Source organism: Miniopterus natalensis, chromosome 15 (assembly GCF_054644295.1).
Source record: "Miniopterus natalensis isolate mMinNat1 chromosome 15, mMinNat1.hap1, whole genome shotgun sequence".
Lineage (NCBI taxonomy): Eukaryota > Metazoa > Chordata > Mammalia > Chiroptera > Miniopteridae > Miniopterus > Miniopterus natalensis.
The window spans coordinates 24,693,151-24,716,606 of NC_142095.1; the positions used below are offsets into that span (position 1 = coordinate 24,693,151).

The 23,456-nt window shown below is 46.9% G+C and overlaps 1 protein-coding gene across 1 annotated transcript in view; it reads left to right on the forward strand.

The window, feature by feature from the left end:
- EPHB1 (EPH receptor B1) overlaps positions 1 to 23,456 on the forward strand; it is a 392,210-nt gene that overhangs the window by 267,785 nt on the left and 100,969 nt on the right. The window contains exon 5 of the mRNA XM_087824947.1: positions 19,124 to 19,459. Coding sequence (XP_087681073.1) covers positions 19,124 to 19,459 — 336 coding nt within the window. The remainder of the gene's footprint in view (positions 1 to 19,123; positions 19,460 to 23,456) is intronic.

Here is a 23,456-nt window from a genome sequence, read left to right on the forward strand (position 1 = left end):
TGTGCTTGAACCAATAGGACTAATTCCTGGAATAAATAGGAATATCCCAAAGCCTCCAGTCTACACATTTAGACTCTTATTTCACCCTGCCTGCCCATATCTTGATTCTACCTCATTGAAATCAGACCTCTCTCCTGTCTCTGGCCCAACTATCTCTGGATTAGACACACCTTTCTTACCCCCTGTGGTCCCACCACAACCTTCCCACCTTGCTCAGAGTAGGGGTGAATGCTAGACTTGTTTGTGTGTGTCACCACACCCTTTGCATAGACCTGTGCTCTTGTGCCCCAGATATAGAGGGTTAGGGTCAGACTAGAAATCACTGACTCAAAGCCGTACTTGTCTGTGGTGGTCAGGCCCAAGAGCAGCTCACAGGTGCATTGTCCAGCCTCGGCCTGTGGGAGCAAGTGCTTGGTGAGGGCCCCAGAGGCCAGGCTGGGCTGCTGCACAACGCTAGGCAAAACAAGTGTAAATAAACCTATTATTTTCTTGAGCCTCATTATGTATTTGATTTATCATGTGCCAGGAAAGTACTGTATGAAAAAGTCAATTTGTTGGCTTTTATAATCTCATTAGGGTTTCCTTTTAAAGCTTTCTAATTGGAGGTGCCATCTGTTCTCTTTAAAAGGCATCACACATCACCACAGTAAATAATTTTTCAGATACCAGGAGCAGAGCTGGAGCGGCTGAGGCCAGGCATAGCCCTGCACCATGGCCTTGGGGGCCCCGGCTGGTTATGCAAGTGGAACAACAGCTGGACACAACCCAGCCCAGCCTGAGAGAAGCTAGTTGGGCATGGAGGAGACAGGTGCTTGTTCACTTCGCAAGTGCTATCCTCCATCCGACCATCCAGGGGGCATTATAGCCCTGGCCCAGCAGGACAGTGGGAGGGCCCAGGTAAAAAGGAGCTCTGTCTTTCTAAAAGGAGCAGGACAGTGACCATCTATAGTGTCCAGGTCCTATGGACATGGGGGAGAGGGGACAGCGTCAGGGGTATCCAAGAGCCCTGGCTTCCAAGTCTGGAAGGACCCCAGGTTTGGCCTGTTGGCATCATCTTTAAATGAGATTATATCAACAGTTACACTTCCTAACTGACAACAATGAAAATTTTATAAAGAATTTTATGATTTAAAATGTGCTCTTTTATAAGGCTAAAATAGCTATTGTACACTGAAAATTAATACTTTTAATGAATTCCATTAATCTCTTGAGACCAGCACATATATATTAGTTATATTTTTGTAGTATTAAAAGTGTTTGCTTTTCTAAATTAATTGAAACATTTAGAATGCATGATAACTTTTATAGCCCTGCGTAAGCGTTTCTTCATTTTCTTTTTAATCTTCTGGGAGAGCCTGGGATCCCCTTGACCTCTAAGAGGCCCTAGCAGCCCTGTGTGTCGAGCCTTATCCTTGACAAAGTCTGCAGATTCAGCAGGGATTTGGGTGCTCCCCAAGACAGTGTCAAAAGGCCTGGTGTGGGCTTAAGTGCAGTCAGAGGAGGGAGGCATAGTGAACTCTGTGCCTGGGTATGCCGATGTCATTGTTGGTGGCCTGTAGGTACCCACCCCTTTTCTTCTTTCTTCTCCACCCTCCTGGCGTTCGGGATCTGCTTCATGAATACCTGGCTGACCACCCCATTGCCCAGCCCAATGCCTGCTCATATTCTCGAGGGGGCCTTGTCCCCATAGGCTCTGAAAGGAGGGAAGAGGGGACTGAGGAGGTTGATGTAAGGGTTTAGACTACACACGGCAGTATGTCAGGGCAGCGCTCAAAGAAAAAGGGACGGCCTAAGCCATGGTGGGTTGAGGTGAGAGCTTAGGATAGCTAGAGGCAGGTCACAGGTGACCCTCACCCCTCCCTGCTAAGGAAACCCTCTCAGTGCTGCCAGGCTCTGTGGACACTGCAGGGGTCAGGGGAAGAGACCAAGGGGAAGGTGCAGCCCAGCAATGGGGAAGGGCTGTGAAGGTTGTGGGCTAAGGAGCCAGCCCTGAGCTCGGGCTTACTGAGCTGCAGCTGAGGAATTTACCAGCTTCCTCCTCTGCTACTTCCCTGGGCCACCACCCAGTGCCCCTGAGGATCTCCAGAGAGTCCTGGCATCTACTTCTCCAACCCTGAGTGGGTTCTGGGAAAGCTATTGAATCACCAGTTGTATGTAGCAGTTGGAAGGTGGGCTGTGGCACTTCACAGACAAAAGTTTGAATCTCAACTCTGTCTCTTACCCTCTCTGTGACCTTCGGCTAATTTCCTAATTTCTTCCATTCTGTCACTTTATCTTCATGACCTTGTTAGAACGTGTGCCTTTTTGGGTTGTGATGAGCAATAAGCAAAAATAGTATTATAGCGTCTTTGGCACAGTGTCTGCTTCATAGCAAACTCTCAGTCAAGTGTTGGAACTTGCTTTGGTTCCACCCCTGGAAAGTGTGAAGACTGCAGCAGATGTGGAAACTTCCAGCATGCCAGGATGTTGGAGATCTAAAAATAAAAGGGATGTCCTCAGGTTGTGGCCGTCCCTGAGCATCACAGCAGAATCCGTTGTGTAGGCTCGGACTGCACAGTCACCTTGGCTGGAATGAAGATCCTGGGAAACAATGGGAAGGCGATGGCCACACGACCAGACCAGACCTGCTGTGGGAGAAAGGGGGAGGCACGGACCCAGCACCTGAGAACTCCAGCTGCTGCTGAGGCCTCTCCCCTGGGACTGAGAGGACTGAAGCTTGGCAGCCCCGGCGACAGACAAGACTGACTTTCGGTTCTCCAGGAGCAGGGGCTCTGTGACTGCTCAGGGTCAGACATGCTTCTTGCCCCAGGAGGGTCCTATAACGGGAAGTGTGACAGGGTCAGCAGAGGGCGGGTGCAGCCAGGAAGGCATGTCCAAGAAAGCAGCTATGTGAAACCAAGCACCGAGATGCACATCTTCGGTTTTAAATAATTTCTAGTTTACTGGGAGACGGAATGGAAAGGAGGAATTTATGAAGCAGGTGAAAATAGATAATTGTGCCTTATAAAATTGCAGTCTGTGAAAAAGTATGCAGAAGGACTGGTGTAAAAATAATTACCTTGTTACATTTCTGACCACAGAAATCCCCTTTTCTGTCACCCGCATGGGAGAAACTTTGATGGATCATAGAGACAAGCTCATGCTTGTCTTATTTCTTTATTTCTGTTTCAATGCAGTGGATTTCCCTCTGCAGTTTTAACGATAGAAATGGGATGAAAGAGGGGGTCCAGAGGTCATTGTCCCCTGGGCCTTCCTGCCATCCCCTCACATGAGGGGGCACAATGCTGGCCAGCTCTGGCCCCAGAGACCACCCCTGGCCTCCTTCCTGACTCACCAGAAAGGCCGGGAAGCTGAGCGGCCAGGCAGGGACTTTGGGTGCAGATGCCGGTGGTGTGATCTGGGCTGGTTACAGCCTCTGTGAACAGGAGCTTCTCATGGGCAGAACTGGGCATGGAGAGACTCAGATTGGGAGGGTGTGGGAGTTAAATGGCAGAACATCAGTAAAGCCCCAGGGTGAAAACTCAGGCCTGTCTGCCTCCCATGCTTCAACCTCATGCACAGGGGGAGCTAAACTGGGTACCTCTTAGGAGGATGGTGCAGACGATCATGACAATGATGCTGATTTGTTGTCACCCTCACTCTGGAACCTGCTTCCCAGAGAAGGAGGTGAGCCTGTTCTTCCCTTTCCCATCACTGCATGCTTCAGTTCATCTCCTTCAAGCTCATGTTTCATCCTTTTAGGGGCTGACAGCTGACCCCTCTTTCATCACAACCCTCCCAGGGCACCAGGTGGCCCCTGTGGCACAGGGATCATGCTCCTTGGAAGGACTGCCCAGGAGCGTGGTGGCATAGCCCAGAACGGAGAAGAAGGCGCCAAGGCCCAGAGGATGGACAGGGACTGGGGATGACAGGAAAAGAATGAAGTTCTCTGCAGCCAGGCCCGATGGCCTTCGGGGTGTTGTGAAAAGCCTGTCATGATATCAGCTCATAAACTTTCTCTCACCAGTCTTGGTTCTTGCTGGGTCATGCTCATTGAGATCACCAGGGATTTTTTTTCTTTACAGCAGTCGTTTTTCAATGCAGTCCTTTGTTTTTACAAGAAGCCTCAGCATCTCTGGGAACTTGGAAATACATACCAATTGTCAGCCCCTCCCTAGACCTACTGAATGAGAAGCTCTGGAGATGGCGGGTGGGGCAGCAATCCGAGTTTTAATAAGCCCTCCAGGTGATGCTGAAGCACGCTAAAGTTTGAGAACATTGCTTTAGAATTAGGTCATATTTCTCTGTCCTCTGCTTTATGAGTCCTAGGGAGAAAGACCACTGAGTGAATTCCTGCAGACTGGAGCCACAGGGCCTGCCCTCCCCATCAATGTCTTGTGTGCCAAGCTTGAACAGTGTGGGGGTTGGGTGGAGGGAGGGAGGGAGAGATTGGGGGAGAGGTGCATGTGATGGGAGTCTCACTAGTTCTCAGAAAAGCTCCCATTTGCTCTGGCTTGGTTTCCAGTTCATTCTCACTTTTGGGTGGTTGGGGCTGTGTGGAGACCTCCAGTGTACAGCATCATCTAGGGCTGGGAGCAGTGATGGGGGAGAGAGAGTGGAGATCAGGTAGCATGACCTGGCTAGAATGGACTCAGGGAAGGCTGAGGGAGAAACTGAGGCAGAAGCAAACTGACTGGCTTAGATGAAGGATCAGGTGGGAAGGGACTATAAATGGGTGATGGGCCTCACCCCGCAGATGGTCCTCTACTCTACCTGACAGTAAATAGGCCAAGAGGAAACTCTGGGGCTGCCAGTACAGGGAAGGGCTTTTCAGGCCAATAGGACAGAAAGGTCTCCCAGGGTGACAAACACCCCAGATTGAGGACTACACTACACTTCAGGGATTGTTTTGAAAACCTTTCAAAAGTAGACCTTATCAAAAGCATTTGCCTCTATTAATGTAGGAGTTGCAACATCTAGAAAGAGGGTTACTCTGCTCACACTTAGCTTTACCCATTGCTAGCCAGCGCTTTAGTAAAAGATACACCATGTGCCCCATTCTATAGATAAAAGTTGCTTGATTTTACCCTGATACGTGATCCATGTTACACATAAAACTGTGTCATTTGTGCTTCTGAGGGGAGGCAACCCATGTTTTCCCTGAGATGGAATTCAGACCAGGGTTGTAGATGAAAAAGAGTCGTAGGCAAGCTGTTTCTTGAATGCCTGGATTTGGATGGTTTATGCACCTGGATGCAGAACTGAGGGAGTGTGACTCTAAGCTGAAAGCGATTTGTAACTGTCACTGTGCAGTGTACACCCACCTTCACACTTCTGTAATCTACAGTGTCTTTTCACAGTTGTTTGACCCAAGTGGAGACAACCCTTAGGAGGCATCCTCTACCTCTAAGTTTTAAGCGAATAGCCGGGCACGTGCGCTGACATTTCCGTTTCAGCGTTTCACCATAAGAGCCCTGGGAGTACAGACTGTTAACAGTCAGAGCACCTTCCAGATCCTACCACCCAAACTCCTCCACAGTGTCAGCCTTCTCTCTCCAACAGCCCTGAGGGGTGGTCATTCCACCTTTATTTTTCAGAGTATTTGTGATGACAGACAGCTGACATATTTTGAAGGCTCTGTTCCATTGCTACACAGCCATCACCCATCAATCAGTGTAGGAGGAATTTTCTGGACCTTGGATTGGGCTCTGCTCTCCTCCCCTCCTCACCTTTGGTCCATCATTGAGGCCCAGTGTTCGGAGGTCAGCAGTTCCAGTGTGTGAGGACGACTTTCTTGTCCTTCCTTAGTCACCTACTTTAGGCTAAACAACTCTTGTGTTATCTATCCCCCAAAGCTCATGATTTCCTGACCCCCACTGTCCTGACAGGCAGTTTCTGAATCTCCCACATTGATCAATATAACTCTCAAAATACAGTAGCCAGAATGAAACATGACCCTCATTCCAGAGCAGGGTTCAATGAAAATATGATGGATTTTTTCCTGTGGCTGGAATACTGTTCATTGTTCACTTTGGTTTCAGCCCTCACACCATGGGCTCCTACCAGACTTTTCAGACACTAAATATCCAGTGTTTTTGTTTGTCCCTTTAGGAAATGCTGCCTATTTGGGTCTCTCCTTTTCTGCACTTATAATTTTGCATCGTAGATTTAGGCACAGTGTTCATTCAAGTGTTGATTATTTTGAATATCAGTTTCTATCATCTTTCAAATGAGAAGTATTAGTGTAATTGTTAGAAGTGTGGGCTCTGACATCTGTGGCTGGGTTCAGGTCCTGCTCTGCCACTTGCTAGCTGTGTGATGTGGTGCAACTGACATGGCTTCTCTGTGTCTCCATTTTCTCATCCATAAAATGGGTAGAGTATGTGTGTCTGCCTCACTATATTATCAAGGGTATTAAATGTAGTAATAGTGTTTAGAACAGTGTTTGGCACGCAGGAAGCATTCAGTGAATGTAAGCTATGTTATTTTATTACTGTTATTGGAGTTGCCTACCTTAATGTAATTTTTAAAGTTGCTAAAATCCAAGCACTGGCATTACCATTTAGCTAACATCTCTTCCTTTGGTACACATGTACCTATGTAGTTTTTTTTCCCCCCAGTTACCATTGTTGAAACCTGGATATGCTATATATATATATATATATATATATATATATATATATATACCCCTATTCTCTGCAGGCTCATAAACTTTTAGAAAAAGAAACAATGTCACTTGGGTGTGAGAAAGACCTAGGGTCCCAGCTGTCTTTGACTCTCATTAGAGATTGAGAAGGCAGCTACTTTCAACTTGGTGTAAGCATAGATTCTGAACACTGTTCGAGAGAGCAAAAGATGCTTGAGTCATTAGTGAAATCTCAACTGAAAGTGTGCAAGAGGGGGTGGAGATGCCTGCCAAGAGGGCTTCTGAATTGTGTGGGAATTCGGGTGGACAGAAATGGGTGTTATAGTTCGGGCATGTCCTTGCCCCCTGAATTATGTGTGGTGTAGGACCAGGATGCCAGCATTTTGTAGTGATTTATTTTGAAACTGTGTGCCTGGTCTTCCAAGAAACTCTCCCTACAGTTGGCTGTGAAATGCCCAGTCAGAGCCAGACACCTGATATGGTATTGGCTGTGGGCTTAACCCACTCCCCAGTGGATAGGTGATCATGGATGACTTTGCAAAGGAAAAGCAGGCTGCAGTTTTGAAGTCAGCCTCTGGAACTGCCAGAATTCCCTCAGCCTGTGCCAGAGACCACCTCTGCCCACTCCATCAGGGTGCTCTGACTCTGATGCCCCAAGAAGAGTTGTTTATTGCACAGAGGCGAGGGATAGTGGGCCACAGGCCACTTGGACACACAGGTCCCTCTGCCTTCATTCTATAGAGAGAATAGAGAAGTCAGTGCAGTGGTAGTAATGGGCTTTCCCCCATCCCACCCTGTGGCTGTGGGTTTAGACTTGCAAGAGACACCCAAAGTGGCCTTTTGAGCAACTCCTCTTGGCAACTTCTGAGCTCTGCTCACCTTGGAAATGGCAATAAAAGATGCTCAACAGTGTGGAGTGGTGTGAGGCCTCCATGCAGCTGAATGAGATAAAGCTTGGTGCAGACTAGCTTTGCTGGGCCAGACGTGAACAGAAGGTGGGTACTCGTGGGAGCAGCAGGTGGCAGTGAGATGCCATGGTCACCACCAAGCCCTGCCAGAGCTCAGTGAGCAAAGACAGAAATCTATTTAGTTCCCCAAGAGAGGATACTGTCCTGCTGGCCAGCAAAGGGGAACCTGCGTGTGAGGGGAAAATTCGCTGTCCCTGTGTGTGAAGGGCAGGCTTTGTGCCTGTGCCCAGTGAAAGGGCCTGCGTGAAGCTCTTATGAGGTCAGCCATACCCGTGCCTGCATGGGTTTGGGATGGTCCAGAGTCTGAGTTGGCAGCAATTGGAAATGACATACTGGAACAAGCTGCTCTGTAGGAGGCCCTGACCAATTAAGAGCAATCCTGTTGTGCCAACGACTGAAGACTGTTCTAAGGTCATTTCACTTCAAGAAGACCGACTGGTTTAGACAGTCATTGCCCCTGGTGAAAGCAAATACCTTCAAGCCTGCTCTCGGAGGGCATGGTCTATCTAGCATGTGCATCTTTCAGTTGGAAAACCTATGGCGATGCTTTCTCGGAGACATTGCCTGGGTCAGAGATGTCATGAGCAGGATCTGGGAATGTACAACCTGCTCCAGTGTAGGGGAGGAGTCCTGTGTACAGCTGCAGAAGGTTCACAGAGCAGGTCTGCATCACGCTTTGGGGGCCCTAGGCACAAAGATGTTCTCCCTGCTTCCGAGGGCCTTCGTGTCATATTCCAGGGCAGTGCCTTTTATTCACTGTGCAGGTGTGTCCCTGGTCACTCTTTCTTTCTGGAAGCTGGAGATGGACGGGATTTCTGGGTTTTTATACTAGACCGTCCTTTATGCATGCAGAGTACACTAAGACACACTGAATTCTTCACCATATATTCTGCCATTTGATTCTTCCATGACTTTGAGGAGGGCAGTGTCCCTTCCTTGTCCCTGTCCAGGCCCAGGGGCTGCATCTTCACCAGCCTCCTCAGTCAGTGGTTTGTGTAATTGTTGCACAGGAACCCACCCACCTCCGCTGCAGACTGAGCTCTTCAGGGTAGAGCTCCGAGAACTTTTCACACCATAACCTCACATACAGGACATTGCACACAGTAGGGTCTCAGGAAACAAGTATGGATTGATGGGTCAAGAATCAGTGAATGATTACACTCCGAGACTGTAAGTGATCTGCCTAAAGTCACACTGCAGCAAAGCTGACACTCAGCCTTGGTTTTCTCCTTGTGGGTCCCACGTATCTTTCACTGTTCCAAAAGGCTCTCCTCATTTCAAGACGAGGAAAGAGGTCTTGAAGGCCATATCTTTAAGATGGCATTACCTATAGCTCTCCTGGACTCGGACTGTTCCCAGGGAATCTGCAGGGAGGAACCATGTCAAAGTTTTCCTCTCTCCGGCCTCACCTTGGGTCACAAATAGAAGATTCAACCTTCGATCTCTCCCCCACACAGGCAGTGATGTGAGACTGGCTGTAGACACATTCCTACTGAGAGATGCTCTGGGTGCCAGGGCCTCAGTGGTCCTCCAAGGGTTTCTGCAGCCCTGTAGAAACCTAGACACTCAGGCTTCAGCTTAGGCCAGATGCAGGGGCTGTCTCTTTCTCCAGAAAGTAACATCCACCCCCTTTCTCCCAGACAATTAACTCCATCGAATCAGGAGAAACAAGAAGTACTTTCTACAAACATTTGTGTTTGGTGAAACGTGTAACACTAGGTTCTTTGATGTTCCCAAAATCCCTCTCCGCAGGGTCCCTCCTTGTTTTGATTAATCACTTCTTCTTACGAACTGTTATGATTAGGAGAATTGCCTGAGTACAGGCCCAGTGGTTCCAAGCCCCTAATGAGCAGCGCGTGCAGATGCGCTCAGCACGATCCTGGAACCACAGCTGCTCCATTTCTACAGGGAAGCTACTGAAATGGTCCAGGAATAAGAGTTTCCTGCTTCCATGAGAGACCTACCTGCCATCCCTCAGCACCCGGCTGCATTTGCATCACACCTGGACCTTACACACCTAGTGCCTCTGCTCTGGGCAAGAGAGTTGTTGGAATAGGCCAAGTCTGCACACCAGTCTTGATTTCACCACTCATGAGCCATGTGACACGGACAAGTTGCTTAATATCTCTGAGCTATAGTTTCTTCAAATGTAATATGGAGATAATAGTTCCTACCTCATAGTGTGTTGGGAAGATTAGATTTTATTAAGTAATGTACCAAGATGGCTAAGACAGTACTTTGGATATAGGGTGTATTATTAAAACAAAATTCTGAATTTCATAAAGAACGCCATTGAAATGAAAACCAAAGCCATCTCTCTGTTGCTTTTTTTCCTCCCCTCAAATGTTCCTCGTAGAAATCTACTCCAGACAAACTACTGACATTAGTCACTCAGTGGCATGAAACGAACGAGTTTCACTAAGTCCACGCCTTGACCTTCTGACATCCATGCAGATGGCACAGGTGTCTGTCTACGAAACGTATGTCCCTGGGACTCACTTAAATTTGATTCCAAAGGTGGCATAAAATTAGAATGTTGGGATTCCAGGGCTGTTAGGAAAAGTAAAGCAACATGATTTTAACAGGTTTCAACATCCTTTCTTCGTTGCCCGAGGAGGACCTCCTACATTTTGAGAAGAGGAACCAGGTTGCTTGAACCTGCAATGGAGCAGGCACCACTTAGCCTTCCAGCCCCTGCTGCCTCGGGCCCCCAGAGCTGCTCCCTTTTTGGAGGGGACACTTCAGAGTTTCAGATGCCGTCATCTTCACATTAAGCAAAACAGTGCTCCAAATGTCTGGCACTCATCATGCATATGTTGTAGGCAGTCCTTGATCTGTTTCTTCCCAAGATCCCAAACCTCTCTCAGGTTCTGCTATGGGGGGGGGGGGGGGGAATGCCTCAACAATCTATTCATTTTGATGTCACTACTTTCTACACGTTCTTGATAACTTACTCCTGGTTTCCTGATACGGCCTGAAACAGCCACAGTCCCACCCCATCCCACGTCGATAAGACGTTACAACCCCTGCTGCCATGGATCCCTGTAGTTCTGTTGTTACTGATGCCTGACACAGACTCTTTAGGAGCCTCCACTGTCATCCAGGAAATCTCATTGAAAGGGGCGGGGAGCATGCAGGCCCAATGGCCCTCTCCAAGGTGCTGAACCAGCACTGGGCACCACATCACAACCCTTTCCTCTCTAGGACAATGCTCATTCTTCTCCAGTCTCTCCCAGGAGTTCTGCACTTAGTGACAGGTAATGGAAGAGGAAATAGTGTCTCAGGAGGGAAAGAGAGACTGCTGAACATAAGCTGGGGAGTGTCGTAGCCACATAGGCAGTTTGAAAGAATAGAAGTTTATTTGTTTGTTTTTTGACATCATTTCCAAATAGCCAGTTACCAAAGAACAAACCCAACTGAACATGAAGCTGACTTCTTGTTTGTTTTATGACTTGACTACGCTTCCGAAAGTTGCAAACTTTGCCTCTTTTGTCTTGTGTTATCCTCCAGCCCATCCTGCTTTCAGCTCTGCGTGCTGTATTGAGCGCGAAGACGTAACCAACACCCAGACTTGGTTTTCTGCATATTTTGCCCCCATAGAAGACCTCTTCAGACCTCTACAGCCCCTATTTCCTGTCTGTTTCTGCTCTTTGACTCTTATCTCTCCGAAAAATCCTAAAGAACTTTCCCTTTCTTCATCCAATCACTCAGACATGGTTTCTTTAAGTAGCTATTTCACAGTGAACAATGGGTAGAGTTGGAACTATACGTTTTGATGACCAGTCCCAGACCACCTCCACCCATGTCTTCTTGGTCCCTGTACCATACTTTTTTCACCATTCCTACCCCTGATGTCTTCTTCTGGTCTCCTTCTCTATGCCCTCTTAACTCAGTCCACATTGAAGTATGCAGTCATTTTTCCAAACTACAATGTGGACTTTTACCAGCTATGAGAACACTATCTCTTTGCATTTTTGACTCACAATATTCAGCAGTCTTGAATATCAAATGTCCTTCCTAGCTCATTCCCAGGCCATAGCTCACATATTTTGTCCAAAGGGAGATTGAGTAGAGGACACAGTTTATTGTAGGAGTAAAGAAAAAGTTTTCTTGCCCACAGGTGGAGGAAGAACTAACAAGGTCAAATACCATGTCAAAGCCAGACCACCTCTCAAGAGGCCAGGAAGCATATGTACAAGCATACCTAGTTTTATTGTACTTTATTTTATTGTACTTTGAAGATATTGCTTTTTTTTTTCTTTTTTTTTTATACAAATGGAAGGTTTTGAGCAATCCTTCATTGAACAGGTCTATTGACACCATTTTTCTAACAACATTTGCTCACTTCTTATCTCTGTGTCACATTTTGGTAATCCTCACACTATTTCAAACTTTTTCATTATATAATATCTGTGGCCAAAGATATTTGATGTTACTATTGTAGTTGTTTTGGGGCACCATAAGCAGTATCCATATGAATATGTGAACTTAATAAATGATTGTGTTTCAACTGTTCCACCAACTGGCCATTCCCTCATCTCTTTCCCTCTCCTCAGGACTCCCTGTTCCATGAAACACAACAATATTGAAATTAGGCCAGTTAATAACCTTACAAAGGCTTCTAAGTGTTTAAGTGAAAGGAAGAGTTGCACATCTCTCACTTTAAATCAAAAGCTAGAAGTGTTTATGTTTAGTGAGAAAGAAATGTCAAAAGTGAGATAGGCTGAAAGCTAAGCCTCTTGCACCAGTTAACTAAGTTGTGAATTCAAAGAAAAGTTCTTGGATGAAATTTAAAGTGCTACTTTAAAAAAGTGAACACATGAATGATAAGAAAGCAAAAGAGCCTTATTGCTGATTTGAAGAAAGTTTTAGTGGTCTGGATAGATCAGACCTGCCACAACATTCCCTTAAGCCAAAGCCTAACAAAGACCAGGATCTTAACTCTCTTCTATTCCATGAAGGCTGAGATAAGTGGGGAAGCTGCAGGAGAAATGTTTGAAGCTAGCAGAGATTGGTTCATGAGGTTTAAGGAAAGAAGCTGTCTCTATAACATAAAAGTGCAAGATGAAGCAGCGAGTGCTGATGTAGAAGTTGCAACGAGTTATCCAGAAGGTCTAGCTGAGATAATGAATGAAGGTGGCTGCACTGAACAACAGGTTTTCAATGTAGACAATGCAGCCTTATATCGGAAAAAGATGCCATCTAGAACTTTCATGGCTAGAGAAGTCAATGCCCGACTTCAGAGCTTCAAAGGATAAGCTCACTCTCTCTTTAGGGCTAATACAGCTGGTAACTTTAAGGGGCAACCAATGCTCACTTACCATTTTGAAAATCCTAAGGTCTTAAGAATTATGCCAAATCTTTTCTGACCATGCCTTAAACATGGAACAACAAAGCTTGGATGACAGCACATGTATTTACTGTATCTATATATTTTACTTTATCTATATATTTTAAGCCCACTGTTGAGACCTACAGCTCAAAAAAGAAAGATTCCTTTCAAAATATTACTGCTTATTAACAATGCACCTGGTCACCCAAGAGCTCCAATGGAGATATTCAACGAGATCAGTGTTGTTTTCATGCCTACTAACACAACATCCATTCTGCAGCCCATGGATCAAGGAGTAATTTTGACTTTCAAGTTTTATTATTTAAGAAATACATTTCTAAGGCTATAGCTGTTACAGAGAGAGTGATTCCTCTGATGGATCTGAGCAAAGTAAATTAAAAACCCTCTGGAAAGGATTCGCCATTCCAGGTTCCATTAGGGACATTTGTAATTCATGGGAAGAAATCAAAATATCAACATTAACAGGACTTTGGAGGCAGTTGATTCCAAGCCACATGAATGAAATTGAGGAGGGTTAAGACTTCAGTGGAGGAAGTAATGCAGATGTGGTGGAAATAGCAAGAGAACTAGAATTAGAAGTGGAGCCTGAAGATGTAGTGAATTGCTGCAATCTTACGATAAAACTTGAACGGGTAAGGAGTTACTTTTTATGGATGAGCAAAGAAAGTGGTTTCTTGAGATGGAATTTACACCTGTTGAAGATGCTGTGAAGATTGTTGAAATGACAACAAAGGATTTATAATATTATATAAACTTAGTTCATAAAGCAGCGGCAGAGTGAGAAGATTGACTAATTTTTAAAGAGGTTCTACTGAGGGTAAAATGCTGTCAAACAGCATTGTATGCTGCAGAGAAATCAACCATAAAAGAAAGAGTCGATAGATGTGGCAAACTTTATTGTTGTCCCCTTTTAAGAAATTGCCACAGCCACCCAACCTCAGCAACCACCACCCTGATCAGTCAGCAGCCATCAACATTGAGTAAAAACCCTCCACCAGCAAAAAAATTATGACTTTTTTGAAGACTCAGATGATGGTTAACATAAAGTATTTATTAAGTATTTATTGATAAAGTATTAATTACATATGTACATTGTTTTTTGACATAATTCTATTGCATATAAATATACTACAGTATACTGAAAACATAACTTGTATATGCACTGGGAAACCAAAAACTTTGTGTGACTTGCTTTATTGCAGTATTCACTCTATTGCAGTTGTTTGGAACTGAACATACGATATCTCCGAGGTATGCTTATACAGGTGCACACAGAGGCCATGAACCCAAAAGAGCTGGACCCTTTCTGGATACACAACCCCATGCCCAAGACTAAGGTTCTACCTCTTCCTGAGTGTGCTTGTGGGGAGTAGGTGGCCTAGAGGATATAGACTGGGGCAGTCAGATTCCAATGTACTTCTTCCCAAATATAGCTCCAACCTCTCAGGAGCATCGTGGAAGACACAGAGCCCCATCTCCATAACCCAAGACCCACCATGTTCCTTCCACCCAAACAGAGAATCATAGCTCAGCGGTTTTCTCATCCTTCAAAAGGACTGAGTTTTCCTAGCCTTTTAAACAGGAAACTTCCCTCAGTAGTAACCGTGGCAGCAGATCAGCGAGGCTTCAAAAAGCCTGTTTGTATGTAATTAAAGAAAACAAGGATGTGGACCCAAGAGCTGGGGGTTTCAGCAAGGAGAACCTGGCTCTGAGTCCTGTCACTGCATTTCCTGAGGACTTTTGCAGAAGGTGGAGATTTTCTTCTCCTGCTGGCCTCCCTCTTTACTCCCCTTTAAACATTTTTGTCTGGTCTCAACAAGCCTCCTTCCTCAGGATGTTGCTGGGGGCCCTGGTTCTGGAAAAATACTTCCTGCAAGGGCAGGGCCCTAAACCCAGGGAGTGCAGCCTGGATAAGCAGGAATTGGCCCTACTACCTTTCTCTAGGAGATTTATTCAGAGGCCAAACCTGCTCTGCTCAGACTTTTCATTCAGGCACCGATGAGGCCGACCAGCCTAGTTGAGGAAATGTGCTCTTACAATCTGGGTGGCAGGATGGCACACAGACCTGGGACTATCACCACTGTAGACACCCAGACACTGGGCCCTGGCTTGCCCGGCCTAGAACAAACCTCATGGGAGAGGAACAGGACCTATAACCATTGTTAGGAGGCAGCCTGAGCCTGGGAGCTGTTTTATTTCCTAGCATTTATTCTTATCTGAAATCATCTCATTTATCTTCATGTTTCCTTTTTTCTTGTCAGTTTTTGTCCCCAGATATAAGCCCATGGGAGCAGAAGCCTGCCTGTCTTGCTTTGCTTACATCCCAGGTGCCTAGAATAGTGCAGGGAGTATTTGTAAATGAAGGGAATGAGTGAATGAATAAATGAATGAATGAATAATGAATGAGGGTCCCTGACTCCGGTCACCTCCACAGATATGCACTGTGAGCCCAGGCTTATGCTGGACTTTGAGGTAACAAGACACACCCCTGGGAGGAGGGGAGTGGTGAAGGACACCCAGCAGGGTGTGCTCAGGTTCTCCTGGCTCTCTGAGCCCACTCGCCAAGGGAAGTCCATTGTCTATTCCTGCTCCTGGGAAGGAAAGGATTCAGATTTATGCAGCCCTGGACTCAACAACCACAGCTCCCTAGACCCCCATTCATGCTTACAAGCACATTTGCTCTGGAATGTGGCCATGGATGAGAAGTGGTTGTTTTGTATGAAGGCTGTTTCTAAATAAACATGAAAATCCTTCCTCGAAACCCACTGTTTTTCTTCCTGAGTGGGGAACAAGTAAGCAGTGCTGGGTCTCCATAGACACCATCGGATCAGGGGCAGCTCCTCATTTGACACCTTTATCTCTACCAAAGCCTCGACCACTCAGGGTCACAGCAGTGGGTGCTCGCCCCTGCCGCTGCTGCACCCTCCAGCGGCCCCTAGCAGGGCAGCCTGTCTCGTGCTGGAGAAAGATGCATATGTGTGACTTGAAGGCTCGCACACTGAGAGGAGGTCGAAAACCAGGTGGAAGGGGCCTCCCCCAGGTAAAAAGTTAGACATTGGAATCACAGAGACGAGCCAGCCCCCAGCCCACCAGGAGGCCACATCGTGGTGAGGAGAACACAGAGGAAGAGACCATCGCGATGCAACAATGGGATCTGGGTTAGGCAGCTAGAATGGGCTTTGGAAGCCCAGAGGGGAAGTGCATGACTGTGGCCATCAGGGAGGCCTCCTGATGGAATGGGTGCTGGACATTAAAGGGTGAGCAGGAGTTTGTCAAGTGGAGAGAAGGGAAAAAATTCCAGACAGAGGAGAAAACACTGTGCAGTGGCTCAGGAGAATGGAGAGAGTTTAGTGTGCACGGGCAATCACAGGGACCTTCCTGTTGACCACGCTAGGGGGAGAGAGTCAAGTGGCCATAGATGAGATCGGGAGCAGCAAGACTCCCCAGGGGCAGGAGGGGGAACTCTTGGGGAACTGGAGTTCGAGCAGAGGAACTCTACCACCGCATGTATGTTTTGGAGCTCACGCTCTGGCAGACGAGAATGGATGTGAGCTACAAAGCGATGTGCGGTGTTCATTAGGAGGCCTTTGCAATAAGCAGGGAAATTAACAGAGCCCTTTGTTGTGAAGTGGTGGGGATACAGAGGAAGGGAAAGATCTGAGGAAAACGAGATGGAGCTGACAGACCGTGTGTCATGGGACACCGAAGATGTGACTCCCAGGGCCTGGCTAGTGACAACATAGGGTGTCAGGGGAGTTCAGGACTGAGTTGTGTTCCCTAGACTTGTCAAGAAGGAGGCCAAAAGGCAAAGCGGGCTTGACGGCTGAGTGGGGAAGTAACCAGACTGCAGCTGGCGGAGCAGGGAGACAGGAGAGCCACCAAGTGTGACTCTACTTTGGAAAAGCTTGGCTGGAGAGTGGAGAAGAGAGGATATGCAATGTAGAGATGCCAGGTGACAGTGTCTTGGTTTTAAAATGGCAAAGACTTATGTAAGTTTCAGTGAAGAAGCTGGAGTCAGGAAGAGGGTGAAGTTGAAGGTCAAAGGAGAGAGGAGATAACGGAAGTGTTGGGGTTTAAAGGGTGGGAAGGACGGGTGGTCACTCTCTGGGACAGTACTTGTCTCTGCCCTTCTGCCCAAGGCTGCTTTCTGTGTGACAGCCTCAGGATGCCCTGAGGATGCAATAAGATAACATTGAGAAAGGGTTTTCCCCATGCCTAGCAAAGAGCAAGCACTCAATGAGTTCATTTATTGCAAGTAGGAGAGTTAGTGACCTATGGCTGAGGCTGGGCTGTGTGCCGTGAAAGGGAGAAAGGCAGCAATGACATTGACCACTGGGAGCTTGTGGTCTGAGTCCCATCAGTCTGAGCAAACAGGTCCTAGACAGGCACTGGCCAATACAGATGTTAATGAAGAGTGCAGAGGCTGGCCATGCCCAGGAAGGGCCCACCCAGGGCTGTTCGGACTGCTCTCCCAGTGCTGGCTGTGTGCTGATTCCTGAAGAGATGGATGTTTATCCCTGGGCAGATGGGTGGGGAATTCTTAAATGCTATTTGCAAGACTTCTGTAGAAATGCTTCATGAATCCTGCCCTGTCACAAGCGTGCATGAAAGTTGTGCTTTAGCTCAGGTCTAATGGGCTTTATATAGTACAGTACTGATTTTCTTTCATGTTTTAATAGAATTCGATTTAATATTTACTTTCTGCTCTAGCTGCTGGCTGTTGACTGATTCAACACAGAATCCTTCCCTGGTGCCCCCCGACCTCGTTGTTATTCCTTCATTTTGTGTTGGCATTTGATTCCTGTCTCCAGCATGAACCACTTTACACATGTCTTCGTTCAGCTGGCGACAGTCACGTGCGTGGATTCTGAATGCATTACTACCAGGAGCGGCTGCTCCGGCAGACCTAGCATTCGGAAGGGGGGCTTCTGGGTGGGATTCATTTCCATCAGTTAGACATTGGGGAGATGCAAAGCTCAGTCTGAGAACCTGAGGCTCTGATCTGTTCTCAGGCAGGAGATTTTCCAACTTAATCTCAAAATGCCCAACACTGCGGTCATGAATCCAGCAACATTTTGCCCTTCTGCGAAGTACCAGGCTTCCTAGAGTTTTCAACAAGGCATTTCAACCTTTGCCAGAGTGAGAACAACAGCCATGGACAGAGCTGTCCAGAGAGAGGCAACAGGCTGCCCTTCTTGAGTCCCAGTAAACCTGGCTGGTTTGTAGGAGACAGATTCTGTTCAAATTTCATGTTTTCTGACCATAACATTTGGAGGACCTTATCAGTGTAAGTTTGGGGTTGGAGATACTTTTCCCTCAGTAGGAAAAGGTAGCCAGTTTCACTAGCAGGCATCACAGGGCTATAGTTAAGAACGTAAGCTTTGGAATCAGGCTGGTATGTGTGTTCATACTGGCTTCCGTTCTTATAGACCACAAGATCTATAGCCAGTCCCCATTCTCAGCTTTAGTTTCCCTAGCCATAAATTGAGTTAATTATTATATCTTCCCAGTAAGTTTTCTAGGGGAATTAAATGCATGCAAAACAGCTAGCGGAGTGCCTAGAACAAACCTGCATGTTGTTCTTGTGTGATGGGGTCAAACACGGTCGCTGGGTGAATCTCCCACCAACCTTGCTTCTTGTCTTGCACCAGAGCTTGTGCGACGTGAATATTCATCTGTCCAGGTGCTCTGGCAGCCTTCCCCCCAGAGAAACGCACCCACTGTCATGCACACCACATAGGTCTCAAGTTATGTGAGATTTTGTGCAGGATGTGAGGATATGTTGGTGCTTCTGATGGATCACTCATATCCCTCCACCCATGAGTTCTACACCAATTAAGAAAACACAAGGAGTCCAATATACATACATGCTATTGACATTAAAGCTTGTTGAGGATGTGTCTTGGTCCTAAGAACAAGAAGACTTGAACCCAGGTTTTTGCATCTCCCTCTCCCTTGGCACACATGATCGAAAGGAGAGCCCCAGTGGGATGACTAAAAAGGGAGTTTGGGACAGGCTGACATTTTGGTTCACCATTTTTTCTCAGAATAGGTTGAAGCATAGAGACTGGAGTTAAAGGAGGGGAGGGGATGCATGCACACTGAAGTTAGATAGAGAAATGCTGGACAAGGAAGCTTCTGCCCGGCCTCACTGGGCCTTTCTCTGTCTCCTTACAGGCGTCCCATCAGGTCCCCGAAATGTCATCTCAATCGTCAATGAGACGTCCATCATTCTGGAGTGGAACCCTCCAAGGGAGACAGGTGGGCGGGATGACGTGACCTACAACATCATCTGTAAGAAGTGCCGGGCAGACCGCCGGAGCTGCTCCCGCTGTGACGACAACGTGGAGTTTGTGCCCAAGCAGCTGGGCCTGACTGAATGCCGAGTCTCCATCAGCAGCCTGTGGGCCCACACCCCCTACACCTTCGACATCCAGGCCGTCAACGGGGTCTCCAGCAAGAGCCCCTTCCCCCCACAGCACGTCTCCGTCAACATTACCACAAACCAGGCTGGTGAGTCTGGAGGCATCTCTGCTCTTCGTTTTGTCTGTGTGGTTGGCTCTTTGTCCATCTCGGTGCAGGAGCAAAGCTGCAGGCGCACCCATCCCGTTATCTACCCTCTAGCTTCCTCCCAGGAGTGAAGGCGTCAAGTGATGAGCATTTGTGGCCATGGAGGAAACAGGGGTAGTGTTTCACCTCTGAGAGGGAGCTAAATTTTGAGGGATTTTCTTGTGTCCCGCACAAAGGCAAAGATGTATATTCAAGCCGGAGTAGGACCCAGTCCTCTGCGTACAGCTGGGGCTCAACAAATGCCCTTGGAAAGATAGATGGACAGACAGATGGATGGGTGGCGAATGGACAAGCAGATGGACAGATGGATGGATGGGAAAGTGGATGAGTAGAAGCCCTGCATGGTCTTGAGAAGACCAGTGCTACTGTGTTAGAAAATCCAATGAAAGAAACTTCCCAGTCACCATGTGCTAAAGTCAGTATTGCCTCCATAGATTACTTTTCAATTAAACCCGTGTAATTCAAGAGTCATTCCCCTTTATATCTTGCTCAGATGAATGCTACACTGTTGTAGGGACCTCAGATAGCTGGCAATAGATCATTCCTGATAGCCAGTACCTCCCTGTGGCATGCACAGCTCCGAACATTCTCTTCTCTTTTCTATAGCTCTTATTCTTCTGACCTTTTTCTCTTTATTACTTTTCACACCCCTTGAAACAATCCATTTCTTTTTATATCCATTTAACGAGTTCATTCATGCGCTTACTCGCTGATTTATTTATTTATTCACTCATTATTAAAAGACAGCGATTAGCATCTACTGTACACCAAGCTGTGGATTAGACACAGTGATACTGGGACACCATTGTTTCTTCCACGAAACTCATTAACCGAAGAATTTGCAGGATATAGACACCAAGCTGCAAGGTGGTGTCTTCCAAGCGCACCGCGTGCTATACACACAGGAAATACCCAGGGAGTTAGGAGAAGTGCGCACTTTCCCCAGGGGCAATGGCACGAGACTGAAGAGGGGAGGTGAACATCTGGTTTATAGGCAGTGATGGGGGTCATGGGCAATGGACCACGGTCTTTTTTGGAATTATGGATTTTTCTCAACCAAATCCTGAAAGGACTGTTTGTTAGTCGAATAGCAGGAGCCAAGCCTGTCTCCGCTTTCTCTCCCCTGTGTAGCTCCCCCTTCTCGAGCCCCTCTTCCCTACTGTAGCTTCTTCTGCTCCCCACCTCCTCACCCTCAGCTCATTCTCTCTCTTTTAATACCAGGCATCTTTGATGGCAGAACATTCTTGGGTTTAAGCTGTCAGAACTGAGAAGAAAAAAGGTGTCTCAGGAGACCATGGCTGTCCAGATGGCTGCGTTGTTGCTCGGAGCGTGTGTGTGTTCGTGTGTGCATGTTTGTGTGTATGTGTATGGTCACGTGTTTACATGCGTATGTGTGTAGTGAGAAAATAAGAAGGGAAGTGTGGGAGCCTCCAGCTGGTGACCACAGCCCTGGTGCCATGGAGACAAAGGTTGTGACAGTCTGTCTTACCCAAAGAAAAAAGGGAATGGTGATTTCAGCATCATGTTGAGCATGTAACATGGGTAGCCTTTGTTAGCTGTACTTCCCTTGCAGAGTTTAAGGCAGGAAACTGGCTGAAATATTTTAGTATCCCAGCTTCTGGGGATAATAATCCTGCCAGGCTGTCATGTTACACTGGGCTTGGCTGTCTTCTCTCTCTCTCTAAGCATGTGCGAACAAACCTGCCACTTATATCGGTTTGCTTTGATTTCTGCCCCTCCCTTCCCTTACCCTGCTATTCCCAAACCTGCCCATCTGCTTGTCTTGCCATCTGCACCTTCCCAGGCTGCAGTGGAGCTGAGGGACCAGGGCTTCTGCAAGGGGTCCTGTATTACCAACATTCAAAGTGTTTATTCTTATTCTCACCCATTCTCATGCCTTTTGTAACTCCCCCTGTATTCTCAGCCTTCCCTGGTGTTGTCGTCTCAGCCTGAGTGTCACCTTCCAATCTATGATTTCTCTTTGGGAATTCTGGAATTTGGGTGTCAGAAGTTGACATTGAGTGAGAGAAGTGTGCAACTGCTTCTTGGTGGCACATGGTTATTATAAAATAAACGTCAAGTTGACCAGTGGTTCCTAACCTGTGGGGCGGGCCTCTGAGAAATGCGGTGCTATCACACTGCTTTGGTGAATCCACATGTGAATGCAAGTTATTTTCAACCAGTAGGTTTTGTTTGTTTTTTTAAGTGAGAACCTTCAAAATAAGCACTGGAGCCTGTACCTCCTCAAAAACAGTTTAGAAACATGAACAGAAACTACATGTTATAAGAGATGAGAGACAAAGTAACAGGCATCATAAAAAACCCTAATGCCTCAGCTCCATGAAGGGATGAGCTGGATGGACCCAGGTATCACCAGTAAATCATAACATGTCTCGCTCCTTTCCAGTGTACCCTGAGCTCCTCCATGCTGCGTTAGACCCGTGTCAGCCTCTCCACCTTGACTTTGTAGTATAGTGTGACCCCCCTGTCATTGCTTGTGGCCACCATGTCCTACTGTTTGGGTCGTGAGTAGGTAGTTGGCAGGTAAAGAATTTGACCAAGAGCAGTCTTGGAATCAATCCTTAAGCTAACCGATGTGTTTATTGTTGCCCATTCTGTGTCTGGAAACTGCCCAAATGGAAATAGCTGGGGACCATTGAGTGGTCCTGATTAAGGAGCAGGGAAAACTTATTATAATTAACACATCATGTTGGTGTTTCTTTTGCACTGACAAAGAATTAAGAAATACTTGGACTCATTGGATCTCATAATTACCCTATGACTTGGGCATCACTGTTCCCATTTTTTCTATAAGGGAGCAGAGGTTTAAAGGAATTTGGAGAATTGTATTGGAGGAGGACTGGCAGGACATGGCTCTGTTGCTGCATTCCTGTTTCTTGCCCTAAAGGTGGACAGTCCCTCTGGGCTCCCATTTCATGGTCTCCACGCTTGGAGGGGTTTTTCAGATCCAGCCAGTGCCAAGGAGGGGACCTCACTGTGTAGCCCCTGTTACACATCCACAGTTTTCTCTGTGACACTGAACCATAAAAGGCAGCCCTTTGCCCGTGGATCAAGATGGGAAATGGCTGTGTGTTTGTTGAGGGACACAAGTTGCTCCCAAACTGAACTGTATCCTGACAATGGATGTAAAGGCCACATGAAAGAAGAGTTGGGACTAGTTGGCTGCCAAGTGGTTTTGAACTTGATCTGAAGCCTGATGCTCATGAACATCGACTCTATCCTGGTGTCTGCTTGCTGCTCTGTGCTGGTCCTCCTTTGTTTAGGAACCTGACCACATCTGTGGCTACATGTGCAGTTTTAACACAGAACTGTCATCTCTTTTTTCTCAGGGCTGCCCAGGCATGACATGCTGATGCTACACCATGCTGCTCTCATGATTCCTTCCAATGGAGGCAGGCCATTCATCTTAGCTGATTTAGGTACCCAACAAAAAGGGTTATGTTTGGTCTCAGTCAATCAGAGAAAGTCATCAATAGGTTTTTCTTGACCTCAAGGGCTATGCTCTAAGAGACCATAGGAGATTTTGTAATCAATTTTTGGTCCATTGGGCATAGTGGATACAGCTCCTCCCGCAGAGGCAAGCATGACTGGGAAGTGCCAAAGGGTCTGTTGAATCCTGAGATCCAGAGCCTCTAACTCCCTCTGTGATAACCCCAGCCAGGTACATAGACTACTCAGGCTCTTGTATCACTTGGAGACTTTCAGGATAGGATCCTTTCCCAGCCCATGGGCAGAGGCAGAGAACGACCCTTTTTTAGCACCTCCAGTGTGCCAAGCCCCTACCATGTTCTTTCTTTACAAAGATGAGGCGGGTCAGATGAAGGAACTGGAGCCCAGGTGCTGTTAGAATTTACTCAACATCTCACAACCCACCAATGATGTTTCTGCGTTTCAAACTCAGGTTTGTGGTTATTTTAGC